Source organism: Anomaloglossus baeobatrachus, chromosome 10, assembly GCF_048569485.1.
Source record: "Anomaloglossus baeobatrachus isolate aAnoBae1 chromosome 10, aAnoBae1.hap1, whole genome shotgun sequence".
Classification (NCBI taxonomy): domain Eukaryota; kingdom Metazoa; phylum Chordata; class Amphibia; order Anura; family Aromobatidae; genus Anomaloglossus; species Anomaloglossus baeobatrachus.
The window spans coordinates 187,986,477-188,004,110 of record NC_134362.1 but is presented as its reverse complement, the minus strand read 5'-3'; the positions used below and the strand labels follow the sequence as shown (position 1 = coordinate 188,004,110).

The window sequence follows — 17,634 nt, the reverse complement described above, 5'->3', positions numbered from 1 at the left end:
TGTTACCCACCGGTCCTTGACCTGTGGCAGCCAAATGTCGCAAAAGCGGGAGAGCCTGCCACCGACCGAGGATGCGGAGAGAGGAGGCCGAAAGTCATGAGGCAGCCGGCTTGGAAGCGGTTCCTCCGGCTGCTTTCTTTGGGCGTGAGTGAGCCCGCCAGGAATCTGAGCTCCTCTGCTCCTTCTGAGTCCTTTTGGACGAGGAGAATTGGGCCCTGCCCGAACCTCGAAAGGACCGAAACCTCGACTGTCCCCTCCACTGTTGAGGTTTGCTTGATCTGGGCTGGGGTAAGGAAGAGTCCTTACCCTTGGACTGTTTAATGATTTCAGCCAATTGCTCACCAAACAGTCTGTCTTGAGATAATGGCAAACTGGTTAAGCATTTTTTGGAAGCAGAATCTGCTTTCCATTCCTTTAACCATAAGGCTCTGCGTAAAACCACAGAGTTGGCGGACGCCATTGACGTACGGCTGGTAGAGTCCAAGACCGCATTGATAGCGTAAGTCGCAAACGCAGACATTTGCGAGGTCAAGGACGCCACTTGCGGCACTGATGGACGTATGACAGAGTCCACCTGCGCCAGACCAGCTGAAATAGCTTGGAGTGCCCACACGGCTGCGAATGCTGGAGCAAACGACGCGTCGATAGCTTCATAGACAGATTTCAACCAAAGGTCCATCTGTCTGTCATTGGCATCTTTAAGTGAAGCCCCATCTTCCACTGCAACTATGGATCTAGCCGCAAGCCTGGAGATTGGGGGGTCCACCTTTGGACACTGGGTCCAGCGTTTGACCACGTCAGGGGGAAAAGGATAACGTGTATCCTTAGGACGTTTGGAGAAACGCTTATCTGGATAAGCATGGTGTTTCTGGACTGCTTCTCTGAAGTCAGAGTGGTCCAGAAAAGTACTCAATTTACGCTTGGGATACCTGAAATGGAATTTCTCCTGCTGTGCTGCTGCCTCCTCCGCTGGAGGAGAAATATCCAGCAGTCTATTGATGGCCGCTATAAGATCATTCACCATGGCGTCACCATCAGGGGTATCCAGGTTGAGAGCGGTCTCAGGATTAGACTCCTGATCACCTAGCTCTGTCTCATCATACAGAGAATCCTCTCGCTGAGACCCTGACCAGCGTGATGACGCAGAGGGTCTCTCCCAGCGAGCTCGCTTAGGCTGCCTGGGACTGTCGTCCGAGTCAGAGCCTTCAGCCTGTGATGCCTGGGACCCCCTTGGAGCACGGATTAGTTCCAACTGAGGGGGACCGGGGAACATTGAATCAACAGTGCCCATGGTCTGAGTGACCGGCCTGGGCTGCAAAGTTTCTAGAATTTTTGTCATAGTCACAGACATCTTATCAGCAAAAACTGCAAACTCTGTCCCCGTCACCGGGGCAGGGTTCACAGGCGTCTCTGCCTGGGCCACTACTAGCATAGACTCCGGCTGACGAAGTGGCACAGGGACCGAACATTGCACACAATGGGGGTCAGTGGAACCTGCCGGTAGATCAGCCCCACATGCGGTACAGGCAGCATATAAAGCCCGTGCCTTGGCACCCTTGCTTTTTGCGGATGACATGCTGTTGTCTCCTCAGAGCAATATAGGGGTATAAGCCAAGAAGCGATCGTACAGTGCAATATATAGGTACAGACAAAAGTACACAAAACAACACTGTGGCACTAGTGGGGTCAGCACCTAGGTGCTGCTTACCGCCCGCTTAACAGCGGGTGTGTGGTCGCCAGAATCCCCTGTCTGGGTCTCCCAGGGCTATGTCCGTTCTCCAGCTCAGACTGCGTGCAGGAGTGGCTGCCGGCGTCCTGTGAAGAGGGGCGGGCCGTGGGCGTTCTGCAGACAAAGAGCGGGAAACTGGCGTCCCACTGTGCCCAGTGAGAGGGCTGGAGTATGTAAATAAGACTCCAGCCCTCGGCGCTGACTATTGTACAGCTTCTCTCCCCTTCCCTGACTGACAGGGCTGGGGGCGGGAACGAAACGTAACTAGGCCGCAGAAGCCGGGGACTAGATTTATAAGCGCTGCCGTCGTAAAAGCACGGTCGGCGCGAAGTCCCCGGCGCACCACAAGTCTCAGCCGCGCCGCAGTCTCCGGGGGCGGCCGGCGCGGTAGTTCCCCACACATAAACTCACTCAGCTAAGCTGCAGTGAGTATAACCCAAGCGCGCAGCGCTACTGTCCCCGGCGCACTAGAACACCCAGCAACGCTGGAGTGTGTCTGTGCCTGTCTGTACGGGGACACAGAGTACCTGAATGTTGCAGGGCCTTGTCCCTGACGGTACCCAGCTCCGTATCCAGCAGGATCTCCGGGTCTGTGGATGGAGCCCGGCCTCCGAGCCTGGAGGCCGGTAAGATCCCACTTCACCAGAGCCCTCAGGGGGATGGGGAAGGAAAACAGCATGTGGGCTCCAGCCTCCGTACCCGCAATGGGTACCTCAACCTTAACAAACACCGCCAACAAGAGTGGGGTGAGAAGGGAGCATGCTGGGGGCCCTTTAGCATGGGCCCTCTTTTCTTCCATCCGATATAGTCAGCAGCTACTGCTGACTAAACAGTGGAGCTATGCGTGGATGTCTGACCTCCTTCGCACAAAGCTTGAAAACTGAGCAGCCCGTGATCCCACGGGGGGTGTATAGCCAGAAGGGGAGGGGCCTTACACTTTTTAGTGTAATGCTTTGTGTGGCCTCCGGAGGCAGTAGCTATACACCCAATCGTCTGGGTCTCCCAATGGAGCGCCGAAGAAATACAAACACTGCCAAAACCAGCGCAGCGCGTAAAGAACATGTCCGATCTTACCTTGTAAAATTCGCCTTCTATCCGCACTTTGACATCACTGGCTCCTGTGCTGACCCCAGACACTAAGACAATGTCTCCCTGTCTTCCAGCTTTTTCCATCAGTGTGATATACTGGGGGATGTAATACTGTGTCTCTGCGTAACGCAGAATCCTAAAGGCAGAAAAGCACAAATATTCATATAATGGTATGAGTGATATAATACCAGCAACCAGGGGCGGAACTATTGCAGTCGTAGGAATCGCAACTGGGCCCGGCGGTGCAAGGCCCCCGCCAGCCCCAGCTTCTGGTTCAGCTGGATGTGCGTCCGAGGCCACACATTCAGCTGAAATGCATCGCGGTGCAGAGGCAGGTCGGGTCCCTGCACGGCGATACACGCTGCAGCCCAAACAGAAGTCGGCAGCTTTCATCTGCGACCCAGTGGCTGAGGCGGCGCATGACAATGACATCATGCATTGCAATAGCACTGACATCAATGAAAGCTGCTGGCCACTGCGCGCACAGGAGTACGCTGCGCGACGTGGGATACAGGGACGGTGAGTACAATGTTGTGTTTTTTTGCATTAGACAGAATGGAGACATATTTATCAGGATGGGGACATATATACCAGGAGGAGGACGTATATACCAGGAGGGGGGATAGTAGATAGCAGGAAGGGGACTGTATATACCAGGAGAGGCCCAGGATGCTGACATATATACCAGGATTGGGACATATATACCAAGATGGGGGACATTTTTACTAGGATGAGGTTATATATACACCAGGATATGAGCTAGCATAGGGAATATATATACCAGGATGGGAGACATATATATCAGGATGGGAGACATATATATCAGGATGGGGGAACATATATATCAGGATGGGAGACATATATATCAGGATGGGGGAACATATATACCAGGATGGGGACATACATACCAGGATGGGAGATATATATATCCGGATGGGAGAACATATATATCAGGATGGGAGAACATATATATCAGGATGGGAGACATATATATCAGGATGGGGGAACATATATATCAGGATGGGAGACATATATATCAGGATGGTGGACATACCAGGATGGAGGGCATATATACCAGCATGGGGGACATATTTACAAGGAAGGATACCAGGATGGGGGACGTTAGAATAGGATGGGAGACATTACTACATAATGGGGGGGGCACTCGTATGTCTTTATAGGATTTAGAATACTAAATGTATACATATACAGACATCTGACCAACATAAGGGGGCGGCCCAGGTCCAAATTTTGCACAAGGGTCAATCGAAATCTAGTTACGCCACTGCCAGCAACTCCACATCCAAACATCCCGAAGAAAAGCATCTACACTGAGCCTCCACCCTCAGAGCCAAATGCACAGATTGCCATATACAATTATTTATCCTTTATGTTCCCCTTTTTTGCACCTTATCTTTGTAGAAGTTTCAGGGATTCCTGTAGATTCATCCATCATCACCATCCACTGGAAGCTTATACCGGCCAAGCTGCTGAAGACATTACCTGTCAATCACAAAGTGTTGCAGCTCAATGCTATGATCAGATGATCTCTGATTGCCTCTTCCTAGTAGGGCACTTTAATTTGGAAAAATCTAATATGTATCTGCCGAAGAATCCCCAAGTGGCTGCGTCTCTTCCGCTCGGAATTCATTTGACGTTTAGTGGAAGCAATTTTGAAAAATCCGTGACCATATGAATTGTGGCGTAACAGTGGTTAGGGTCAAGGCCAGTATTATGGCCTCTAACCCTACAAAAAAGTCACCATACCAAATTATATCCCTGAATGTCCCTTAAACAAATCTCAAATACCCCCTTTCATGAGTGTGTCCCGGCCTGATGTGATTTCGGGGGGGATCTGGGATCAGAAGGTCACAGTGCATTGTAGATCACAGATCCTCTTTAGTGCCCACTCGTTATTTACTCTGAGTTGGAGCATATTTAATTCTATCTGGTACTGAAGGGGTTAAGGTTCATTTCTATCCTGCAGTGATCTAACAAGTAGCTATAACTCCAGCAGCAGCCAGTCCGTCACTCCTCCCTATGCCGACTATAGTTCATGCCTATGCTGTCCATTTTGAATGAACCAGTCTCAGGAGAAACTAAGGTGTTGCTTCTGTCACAACTGAGAAGTTTGAAGGGGCCTGATTGTGGAGAAGCTGAGGTGTCACTTTTGTTGCAACTGAGAAGTTTGAAGGGGCCTGATTGTGGAGAAGCTGAGGTGTCACTTTTGTTGCAACTGAGAAGTTTGAAGGGGCCTGATTGTGGAGAAGCTGAGATGTCACTTCTGTTGCAACTGAGAAGTTCGAAGGAGCCTGACTGTGGAGAAGCTGAGGTGCCGCTTCTGTTGCAACTGAGAAGTTTGAAGTTTGAAGGGGCCTGATTGTGGAGAAGCTGAGATGTCACTTCTGTTGCAACTGAGAAGTTCGAAGGAGCCTGACTGTGGAGAAGCTGAGGTGCCGCTTCTGTTGCAACTGAGAAGTTTGAAGGGGCCTGATTGTGGAGAAGCTGAGGTGTCGCTTCTGTTGCAGCTGAGAAGTTCAAAAGAACCTGTCTTTGGAGAAGCTGAGGTGTCACTTATGTTGCAACTGAGAAGTTCGAAGGACCCTGTCTTTGGGGAAGCTGAGGGGTCACTTCTGTTGTAACTGAGAAGTTCGAAGGAGCCTGTCTTTGGAAAAGCTGAGGTGTCACTTCTGTTGTAACTGAGAAGTTCGAAGGAGCCTGTCTTTGGAAAAGCTGAGGTGTCACTTCTGTTGTAACTGAGAAGTTCGAAGGAGCCTGTCTTTGGAAAAGCTGGGGTGTCACTTCTGTTGCAACTGAAAAGTTCATGCTGGAGAAGCTGTGGAGTCCTATTTGTTGTGTCTTTCCTCACCTGTTTGTCTTACCTAGCTTGTGTTGTCTCATTGCAGTGGCGAGACTAGCATGTCGTTGGACTTTGGTAGTCAGGGTGTGTTAAGGGCCAGCAAGGACCTAGGTACGAGATGGCGCAGGGGGTAAGGACCCGTCTAGGGACATTAGGGAGTACAGAGATCAGCCTCAGGTGAGTATTAGGAGGTGACCCCACTCCCCTCTCTCTAGCGCCAGGGCCTTCCGTTGTATTGCTACCCTGGTGTTCCCGAGATGTTGCGCCGCTCACCAGTAGTCCTCTCATACCTGACGTGACACCCCCTAACGCATAGTTTGGGTCAGCGGCACGTCCATGCCGCGGTTGTGAACAGTAAATTCTTCAGGAGAGCGCCACCTCCTGGCATATGGGAAGCCGGGAAACAGAGGATAAATAGATGGAATGATATCCGGATAATTCCACACCTTCTTTGTCCATGCCAGCCACAGTCAGCTCCACCGGAGCGTCGTCCACGTACAGCTCCCGAGTCCGAGATTCAATCTCCAGAGTCACTATCAGATCCACGATCACATCACAGCGCAAGACCTGTCCGGTGACTGCGGGAAACACAGACTGGGAAGTTATTACATTTTCTGGAAGAATGGAAAAGAGACGTTCCGGGGCATCCGCAACTCTGCAAAAGGCTTTAATTAAAAGTTGCACCGTTTGGCTTTTACGGGCTTTTTGTTTCTTTGCACATTCAATATTAAGTTGGTCTAAAGTCATAAAACAGCAGAGAAGAGATAAAAGAGTTAAAACTTTCCCATTGGACAATTAGAATGAGCTCACTGACAGATTCTCTGTTAACCCATCCTATAGCCATTGATAGGGCAACACATGCTATAGATGGCAAAAGGCACAACATATAAAACAAAAACAATCAATTGTATGAATTATTTTTAGACAACAAATCATGTATTTCAGAAAAAGAAAAATTGTCCTCATCTTTAGCACAGTTTGTCTGTTGGCCACCATTAGGCACAGTCTGTCTCCTAGCAACCATTAGACCCAGTCTGTCTGTTGGCCACCATTAGGCACAGTCTGTCTCCTAGCAACCATTAGACCCAGTCTGTCTGTTGGCCACCATTAGGCACAGTCTGTCTATTGGCCACCATTAGGCACAGGCTACCTGCTGGCAACCATTAGGCACAGTCTGTCTGTTGTCCACCACTTTGCACAGTCTGTCTGTTGTCCACCATTAGGCACACACTATCTGTAATCCACCATTATACACAGTCTCTCTGCTGGCCACCACTAGGCACAGTCTGTTGGTCACCATTAGGCGCAGTCTGTCTGCTGGCCACCATTTGGCCCAGTCTGTCTGCTGGCTACCATTAGGCCCAGTCTGTCTGCTGGCTACCATTAGGCCCAGTCTGTCTGCTGACCACCATTAGGCCCAGTCTGACTGCTGGCTACCATTAGGCCCAGTCTGTCTGCTGACCACCATTAGGCCCAGTCTGACTGCTGGCCACCATTAGGCCCAATCTGTCTGTTGACCACCATTAGGCCCAGCCTGTCTGCTGGCCACCATTAGGCACAGTCTGTCTGTTGACCACCATTAGGCCCAGTCTGACTGCTGACCACCATTAGGCCCAGTCTGTCTGCTGGCCACCATTAGGCACAGTCTGTCTGTTGACCACCATTAGGCCCAGTCTGTCTGCTGACCACCATTAGGCCCAGTCTGACTGCTGACCACCATTAGGCCCAGTCTGACTGCTGGCCACCATTAGGCACAGTCTGTCTGTTGACCACCATTAGGCCCAGTCTGTCTGGTGGCCACCATTAGGCACAGTCTATTTCTAGTGCTTACCTATCTCCTCGGCAATCACTACAGTGGTCTGACGCTTGGGCTGCTCTGATTTGGATGATAAGACGGCTTTCTGGGAGCACAGGGTGTCGTTCTCAAATATTGGTGTAACTGAGATGATCTCAGGGTGGTGAACGTTCCTACAGGTAACACATCACATTAGGAATGGCACATTTTGGCACTTAAACCTCGCATTATAACCACAAGACTTGTGATGAGAAGACCATGCAGAGGTTGTTGGCACAAGTAGGGTACATTGGTTATACCTCGAATAGCCCCCCTACACCTCTGCCAAACAACTTAGAAGAATATGACTCACCAGGTATAGCATCCTCCGCCAGCCTCAATGGTAAAAGGGACCTCCAACCCCGGGAAGAAGGGCAGGAGAACTTTAGGAACGGACAACTTGGAGGCCTCGGTGGTCAGGAGCAGAATGATGAAGAGTCCGGCGTACAATGCCATTGGCACGTGGACTCTCATTTCTCCAGTAATCAGTAAAAGCTTCAAAAAAGGATCAAAAGAAGCTTAAAATGAGCAATACAATAAGAAGTAAGACCTCATTCAGACCTCAGGGGTATCTTTGGACATGAAAAAGGGTCCTATCTTCAGTGTTTTTGGATCAGATACTCATCAGGGCCTGGTCAATGTGTGGCATATTCATACAAGACATATCCTTTGTGGCTCACCATATGGCCGCCTCCAGCGGCAAATGTGTGATCTTGGCCAATACTTACCCCTAAACGTTTTATTTTCTATTATTTGGCAATTTTTAATTCTCCTACACCCACCGGCATGAAACCCGTCGTCCTCGCTGAGCGATGCGATCAGATTGACAGTTGGGCTGGGACAGTCCATTCAACACATGGAAAATGGTACGTTCCAAAACAAAAAGTGTCTGCATCCACAAGAGCCAATCATATTTTGAATTGAACTGGTGAAAGCAATCTGATTGGCTGCTGTGCAAAGCACAAGGGTCTGATGTACAAAACAAGAGGGAAGTCACTGCAGCCCTTTTGCAAAATTGCAATATGTTGTTAACTGTCACCACATACATGTGTGACCCCCTCATTGTGTCCTGGCTACACCCCACAATCAGCCGCAAATCTCCCAAGATAAGCAGTTCCCTGTGAGTTGTGTCTGCCCCTGATGCCAGCAGAAAGAAGTTCCAGGGGGTATATCTGTGCTGTTTCTATTTGTCTTAGTTAAAACTGTTATTTAATGTTTTTCATGCCTGTCTCTGCTGCCATCTACTGGTCAGACTTTTCAGCTCCTCTGTTTCTTTTGCCCAGCCCATGGGAGTGTCTGATGACCCTCTTGCATCACTTCCTGGGATGTTCATTCCAGCCAGAGCTCTTGTGAGAGCAAGATCCCTTATAGGAGCTACTAGAAGCAAAGTCTTCTGACCACGTAGTAGCTTCAGAGGCAAGCATCACTGAGAATTACAATGCCAGGTACTTGGATTACTGCACTCTGCATGTCCTAACCTTTGGAGAAAATAAACCACCATTGTTTCATCTCAGCATGTGCATGTTTTCACTCTGGAGCGCTCTGGTCCTGTCTGCCCCACCTATAGGAAAAACGAAGGTAAGATTCTCACAACCTCTCACAACTACGCACCTTCCATCGCCTTTAAGTGGGGACAGAACAGTCAGAAGACTGCTTAAGAGCTCAATACCCCGGCTACAGATCCCTAAGAACCCTGTAACTTCCCCTGTAATCTGCCTAACAACAAGCCTTGTGCACTAGTCTGCCTGCACAGTGCATGCCTGGACAAGCCTAAGGGGAAGCTCCCATCTGCCACGTCCTGTGTCACCTCTGCTTGTATTGTAAAGGGACAGTTTATGCACCTGCTGTTTCTCTCCTGCTATACTCCTTCTATAGACTTGCAGTACATTATACCCCATTACTGCACATCGCTGCACTGCGAACCCCAAGTTTTACTGAAGACACCTTGGGAATCTCATCTGGGAGTCCTTGCAGAGCTGCACAACGATTTTTGGACCCCTATTCAAAAGTCAAGTTTCTTAAAGAGACAGTACACCTTAAATCAAAATGGCTGAAAAAGACCTTGGACAGTTCCCCACTGCTGAAACAGAGCAAATACAATCTGATACTGTCCATTATGAAGCCCAGGAGGCAGAGCCCACGCTTTCAGCAGACCAAGTTGTCCGACCGAAGCGCTCTTCCAAACCCACGATAAAGGCCACTGAAAACTATCACACTATGAAAGATGAGTCATGTGAACACCTGGAAGAACAGTGGGAACGAGTCACCTATTACATGCCAAGACTTGAATCCTCATCAGGTGATGCCGCATGCTTACAAGCCGCTCTGGAACGGCTGAACACAGCTCATGAAAGATACAAGAGACTGTCAACAAGGTACATTACCTTTCTAAAAGACTCTAAAATTGATGAAGCTCTTTCAGACCTGAGCAAGGCAGAAGAGGTAAACAAGGAAAGAGATGCCAAGGTGCAAGATGCCATAGACAAGGCCGAACACCGTATCTCTCACCAGCAAGAAACCAGATCACACCGATCAACCTCATCTAGACGTTCCTCTCGGTCATCCGGGTCATCATCCTCAAGAAGCTCAGCCCTGAGCGACAGGATACTAGAGGCCCGCATAAGAGCAGAGAAATCCAAGGTGAGACGTTCCTTCACAGAAAGAGAAGTAGAGGAAGAAGCCAAAAGGGCAGAAGCAGAAGCCCTTGCAAAAGCAGAAGCCGCTAAAGCAGAAGCCCTTGCAAAAGCAGAAGCCGCTAAAGCAGAAGCCCATGCAAAAGCAGAAGCTGCTAAAGCAGAAGCCAAAAGGGCAGAAGCGGAGGCTCGGATAAAGATTCTTCGGTCACAGATGGAAGAGGAAGTTGCGCTAGCTAAAGTGAGACTACTTGAGCAAGCATTGATCCAAGGTCCTGATCCAGCTGACTCGCCACCACTGGAAGCAGACAATCCAGTTGATCGCACAAGAGACTATGTACTGAATCAGTTACCTGTAGCAACCCCGGTTTGCAGTACCGTCCAAGCCGACAACACCGAAACCTCCAACTTACCTCTACCAGTGCCAGTGCCACCTAAAGCACCCGAGCAAATTAATAACAGTCACCAAGAGGTGCCCTCTCAAACACAGCCACCACAGCAAGATGGCAACCAAGTGTTTCCTGACCCACTTCCACAGCTCAAGCAGCGGTCATCAGAATCTACAGAGGCTAAACCACAGCTCAACCCTGCAGCAACGTCATTCTACCCGGGAACATCTCATCCATTCACGCCAGGCAGCCCATACGCCCCAGGGGCATCACGAGTCGTCGTGGCAACAAGTGGTGAGAAATCAGATATGTCTGAGTTTTCCAGGTTCATGATGAGCAGAGAGCTAATCAACACTAGTCTCACGACATTCGATGATCGTGCAGAGAGCTACAGGGCCTGGAAAGCAACTTTCAAGGCAGCCATCGCCAATCTCAACTTCACTGCGGAACAGGAGCTCGACCTCCTGATCAAGTGGTTGGGCCCAGGCTCTACAAACCGTATCAAGAGCCTCAGAACCGTCTATGTGGGACAAGCAGAAGCAGGTCTCGCTGCTGCATGGCAGAGACTGGAACGCACCTTTGGCAGCGCAGAAGCAATAGAGAAAGCCCTATTCAAGAGACTGCAGGACATCCCAAAGATCAACCTTAAAGAAGTCCCCAAGCTTCAAGACCTAAGTGATCTGCTCATGGAGCTGGAGCTCGCCAAAATAGATCCTCGTCTGTCTGGGCTGTGCTACCTGGATACAGCCCATGGAGTGAACCCAATCGTGGTGAAGCTGCCATACAGTCTGCAGGAGAAATGGGTAACGTCAGTCTCAAGGTACAAAAGAATGAATGACGTCACCTTTCCCCCATTTATTCAGTTCTGCAAGTTCATCGATGAGCAGGCCCAGATGAGGAACGACCCCAGCCTCGACTTCCTAGAGTTCAACACTTCGGCAGCCGCAACATCATCATCAAGGTATGAAGGTGCCATACACAAACGCAGAGACATTAAGAACACTGTGAGTGTCAGGAAGACTGAGCTACCATCACCTGCAGCACCCACAGATAAACAGCACATCTCATCACGAGATAAGTCTGTCAATCAAGAATGCCCCATCCATAAAAAACCGCATTCACTGAACAAGTGCAGAGGGTTTAGATCTAAAACCTTACAGGAGCGCAAGAAAGTCCTCACAGAGCTTGGGATCTGTTTCAAATGCTGCGCATCACTTGAGCACATGGCCAAGGACTGTAAATCCATTTTCAAGTGTGAGGAGTGTCATAGTGAAAAACACGTTTCAGCCATGCACCCAACCCAGCTAGCTAGAGACACACCGGCTGCAGTCACCACCACTCCTACTCCAAGTCATGGCGGGGAGTCCAAGAATCAGACTGACACCACCACAGCCATCTCCTGCTCATGCTCAGAGGTATGTGGAGAGGGCCAAACACAGAAATGTTGTGCCCGAATATGCCTCATCAAGGTTTATCCCGAGGGACATCCAGAAAAGGCAATGAAGGTGTATGCCATCATAGACGACCAAAGCAACCGGTCCCTAGCAGGAACCAAATTATTTGAAGCCTTCGGAATTAATGGACCATCAGAACCCTACACCTTGAACACCTGCTCAGGTCGCATTGAGACTAGCGGCAGAAGAGCCCAGGGATTCATTGCTTCTCCTATCAATGGGAAGACTGAAATACCTCTACCAACGCTCGTTGAATGTGACCAAATACCCAGCCACAGGAATGAAATTCCTACCCCAGAAGCTGCATTTCATCAACCACACCTAAGACACCTCGCTAGTGTTATCCCACCTCTGGACAATAACGCAGAGATTCTACTCCTGCTCGGCAGAGACAATCTAAGGGTACACAAGGTGCGACAGCAGTGTAATGGGCCTGACTATGCACCATACGCCCAGAGACTGGACTTGGGATGGGTAGTCATAGGAAATGTGTGCGTTGATCGATCAGAAATTGATTCCTTCAAGACTTATGTGCATGGAGATGGGCGCACAACCTGCTTAAAGCCATGTCCTCATCACTATGGAGTGAAAGAGAAGTCTCCAGACACAACACAGCTACCTGACATCGCTTCTTCTCTGCATATCGACAACTTGGGAAGATCAGTCTTTCTCACAACCAAGGACGACGATAAAGTAGCCTTGTCAGTAGAGGACAGAGAATTCATCGGAATAATGGACTGTGAGTTTTCTAAAGACAAAACCAACCATTGGGTCTCTCCATTACCCTTCCGATCTACCAGGGTAAGACTCCCAAACAACCGAGCTCAAGCTCAGACCAGATTTAACTCTCTTCAGCGTTCTATGAGCAGCAAACCTGAAATGAGAGAACATAGCGTTGCCTTTATGGACAAGGAAGTCCGCAACAACCTAGGAGAACCCGTACCAGCTGAACTGAATCCAGCAGATCACGCAACTAGACCTATGTCTATAAGTTCCTTTGCTAACTCTTCTTGGCTTACAGGTCCAGAGTTCCTGCTGAGACAGTCAGAAGAAGGTGTCCAGGAAGCCTTCAGCATCCTAGATCCAGACAACGATCCAGATGTCCGAGCTGAAGTCAATACCCTGGCCACCAGTGCAGAAAAAACTTCCAACCTCGGTTGCCAACGTTTTGAACGTTTCTCCAGCTGGATGAGGCTCGTCAGGACTGTCGCTAGGTTAGTGCATATCGCCAGATGCTGTCGTACTGACCTTAAAACCAAAGACTGTCATCGCTGGCATGTCTGCCACAAAGCCCTTTCTGCTGAGGACATCTCCCATAGCGAGTCCCTCATAATACGCCACCTCCAACAGAGTGAATTCGCCATAGAATGGAAGTGTTTATACAACAAACAGCAGATTCCATTAAGAAGTCCTCTCGCCAATTTAAACCCAGTCATCGACAGTTTCGGCTTACTGAGAGTTGGTGGTCGTTTAAATCAGGCTCATCTTGGAGTTGCAGAACAAAATCCTCTCATCATTCCCAACAAACACCATGTTACAGTCTTGCTGATCCGACACCACCATGAAAAGACTGAACACCAAGGCAGGCAAATTACAGAAGGTGCTTTACGGTCTGCAGGCCTCTGGATTATTGGAATTAAGAGACGTGTAGCACAAATACTACACGATTGTGTGCACTGTCGTAAAGCGAGAGGAAAACAACTGTACCAGCAAATAGCTGACTTGCCTACAGACAGACTTTCCACAGAGCCACCTTTCACCTACGTGGGCCTAGACGTTTTCGGACCATGGATGGTGTCCACACGAAGAACTCGCGGAGGCCAAGCAAACAGCAAGCGGTGGGCTGTGTTATTCACCTGCATGAGTGTTCGAGCCGTTCACATTGAGGTGTTAGAGTCCATGGATACCTCCAGCCTAATCAACGCCTTGAGAAGGTTCCTTGCCATCAGAGGACCAGTGAAACAGCTGAGGTCTGACCGTGGAAGCAACTTCGTCGGTGCATGTAGAGAACTGAACATCGACACCAAACCTATCCAAGATCAGCTGGCAGAGAAAGGTTGCACCTGGATCTTCAATCCCCCTCACAGTTCTCACATGGGAGGCTCCTGGGAGAGGATGATCGGGATTTCACGCAACATCTTGAACTCCATGCTAATGGACGTCAATTCCTCAAGACTCTAGTCACTCTTTTAGCTGAAGTCTCAGCCATTATCAATTCAAGACCCCTTGTGCCGGTGACCATGGATCCAGAAACACCAACCATATTAACTCCTACTATTCTCATTACCCAAAAAACTGACAACGCGGTAATGCCCAGCGGAGAGTTCACCCACGCGAACACTTATCAAAAACACTGGAAATGGGTTCAATACTTGGCTGACTACTTCTGGAACCGATGGAGGAAGGAATACCTCACCATTCTTCAAGGAAGAAAGAAGTGGCGACATCCCAAGCCGAACCTCAAGGAAGGAGACCTAGTCCTCATGAAAGATCAGACCACAGAAAGGACTGACTGGCCTATGGGACTAATTACTAGGATACTGCCTAGTCAGGACGGCAATGTTCGGAAGGTGGAGCTAAAGGTCATCAGGAAAGGTGAGACGAAGACCTTTGCAAGGCCAATCCACGAACTTGTTCTGCTTTTGCCCATAGAGAGCGACCCTACAGGATGAACGCTACCGGACCTGAACTTTGAGCCATCCTTCTTGTTTTGGACTCAATTGAGCTTGTTTTTGCATTTAACATGCCTTTCCTTTCAGGTTGTATTATGGACTCAATAGTGAAATCCCCAAAGTGAATTTCAGACGGGGAGTGTGCTGTTTCTATTTGTCTTAGTTAAAACTGTTATTTAATGTTTTTCATGCCTGTCTCTGCTGCCATCTACTGGTCAGACTTTTCAGCTCCTCTGTTTCTTTTGCCCAGCCCATGGGAGTGTCTGATGACCCTCTTGCATCACTTCCTGGGATGTTCATTCCAGCCAGAGCTTTTGTGAGAGCAAGATCCCTTATAGGAGCTACTAGAAGCAAAGTCTTCTGACCACGTAGTAGCTTCAGAGGCAAGCATCACTGGAAGATTTCAATGCCAGGTACTTGGATTACTGCACTCTGCATGTCCTAACCTTTGGAGAAAATAAACCACCATTGTTTCATCTCAGCATGTGCATGTTTTCACTCTGGAGTGCTCTGGTCCTGTCTGCCCCACCTATAGGAAAAACGAAGGTAAGACTCTCACAACCTCTCACAACTACGCACCTTCCATCGCCTTTAAGTGGGGACAGAACAATATCAGCAGTTTATTTTCCTCTTCCCATGGATGGATGCCCAGCCGAGCACATGGATGGATGCCCAGCCGAGCACATGGATGGACTCCCAGCCGAGCACATGGACATGGGTGGATGCCCAGCTGAGCACATGGATAGATGCCCAGCCGAGCACATGGACATGGGTGGATGCCCAGCTGAGCACATGGATAGATGCCCAGCCAAGCACATGGATGGATGCCCAGCCAAGCACATGGATGGATGCCCAGCTGAGCACATGGATAGATGCCCAGCCAAGCACATGGATGGATGCCCAGCCAAGCACATGGATGGATGCCCAGCCAAGCACATGGATAGATGCCCAGCCAAGCACATGGATGGATGCCCAGCCAAGCACATGGATGGATGCCCAGCCAAGCACATGGATGGATGCCCAGCCAAGCACATGGATGGATGCCCAGCCAAGCACATGGATGGATGCCCAGCCAAGCACATGGATGGATGCCCAGCCAAGCACATGGATGGATGCCCAGCCAAGCACATGGATGGATGCCCAGCCAAGCACATGGATGGATGCCCAGCCAAGCACATGGATGGATGCCCAGCCAAGCACATGGATGGATGCCCAGCCAAGCACATGGATAGATGCCCAGCCAAGCACCTGGATGGATGCCCAGCCAAGCACCTGGATGGATGCCCAGCCGAGCACAGGGATAGATGCCCAGCCGAGTACATGGATAGATGAAGACGTAGGCCCAACGCTAAAATCTGGAAGGTGGAGGAAAAGAAAAAGACACTTTGGGAAGTTTAAGTCCAAGGACCTAAAGCACTGACCTCTAACCTCCCGAAAAATGGGCCCCTAAGGGTCCAATTTTGGCAACTATCTAATCTGTATGGGGTGTCTAAATTAGCCCCTCATGTTGGTAGGAAAAAAGGATCGGGCTGTTTTATTTCAACATGCCCAATCCTTTCATTTTCAGGGAATATAAGCCACCATCAGAGGGGTATAGGAGCAGTTTATTTTCCTCTTCTCATGTTAAACACTTGGATGGACGTGTACATGTATAGAGGAGTCGGGAAATATCTTGAGGGAAGAGGACGGGTAGGTGGCACCCATGCAATCTCAAGCTCCAGGGACCAACATACTTGACCTATAGTGTTGACCCACAATCTCCCACCATGGCAGATCCACCTCTGCTAGATATAATTACAATTGCACTTCTTGCTGTCCTTTCAGCACTGGGGCAGATATATCATTGGTGCAACTGTAAAGTGCCAGGGAGGGGCAGTCGTGGGTGAAGGTTACAGTCCTCAACCCACCCCCGACACAGTACAGACACGGGGTACAGAGTGGTGTATGGAGTGGGTGTGGAGGTGTTTCCTGCTTGGAGCTGCTCTTCTGGGGTTTCATCCAACTTCTCTGGATCCCGTTCACTACAAACGGCATCACACGCCGCACTTTCAATAACGAGTCCACCACCGGTTAAAACCGTAACAACTTTACTGTAACATCTTTTGATACACAGCTTCCACTTCTTAAAGGCATTCTTTATACCAAGATCTTCCACGGGGATTTCTTCCCTCACAGAACCCGGCTCTTTAGCTATGGCCACCAAGGGGGAGGGACGGGCACTCTATCTTCTTCTGTACAAGCATTCTGGCTCCGTTCTAACAAGAGGACATCTAGAACCCTTTGTTCCCGCCAGGTCAGGGGACCCTGCCAGTCAAAACTGGCCCAGTCTACTGTCCACACTACGAACAGCAGCCGGCCTAAGAAGGGACGCTCTTCTCTTTTCCTCTGTTTTATGGGAATTACGCTGTGTAGCTGAGGGGTTCTCACTTTTCTTCAGTCCACTCTTTACTTTCTGTCTCTTTCTGTCTCTGCCTGGATCCTCCGCACCACACTACACTCTGCTCTCTCTTGTCACCACTACCTATCTCTCTTGTACCAGGAAGTTCCTTTTCCTATTTCTCCTTTGTGCTGGGGACTGCCCTCCTTTTAACCCATGCTGTCCTGTCACTCCCTTACATACCCTTACACTGTGGGACCAGGCACCCAGTGATACCTAGTGGAGGCCGGACAAATTGCACAGGGGAAACACAACATTACAGCACATCACTATCATATTTCACTAAAATACACCAATTTGTCATATGATCTTCACTTGTCCTATGACATTCTTCAGGGATGATAGGGCACTGGACACCCTCTTACACAACCTAGGACCCCAAGAGGTCAGGGGGCCCATGTCTACCTCCAAAGCAGGTGGAATTATGCATTTTTATGAGCTCTTGCGCACCAAAGGGCTATAGATTGTTCTTGTACAAGCTGCTAAAGGTCCAAAAGGGGGTTGCAAAAAACGTTAATCTTTTGTGGTGCCGCACAA

General features: G+C 49.4%; 1 protein-coding gene across 1 annotated transcript in view; it reads right to left on the bottom strand.

Moving 5' to 3' along the window:
- The window catches only part of LOC142254740 (nuclear pore membrane glycoprotein 210-like), a 70,672-nt gene extending 62,342 nt beyond the window's left edge, over positions 1-8,330 (bottom strand). Inside the window, exons 1-6 of the mRNA XM_075325996.1 lie at positions 8,241-8,330; positions 7,826-8,007; positions 7,510-7,646; positions 6,125-6,256; positions 4,228-4,321; positions 2,804-2,954 (exon numbers count right to left, since the gene is read on the bottom strand). Coding sequence (XP_075182111.1) covers positions 2,804-2,954; positions 4,228-4,321; positions 6,125-6,256; positions 7,510-7,646; positions 7,826-7,986 — 675 coding nt within the window. The 5' untranslated portion in view covers positions 7,987-8,007; positions 8,241-8,330. The remainder of the gene's footprint in view (positions 1-2,803; positions 2,955-4,227; positions 4,322-6,124; positions 6,257-7,509; positions 7,647-7,825; positions 8,008-8,240) is intronic.
- Positions 8,331-17,634: the final 9,304 nt, after the last annotated feature.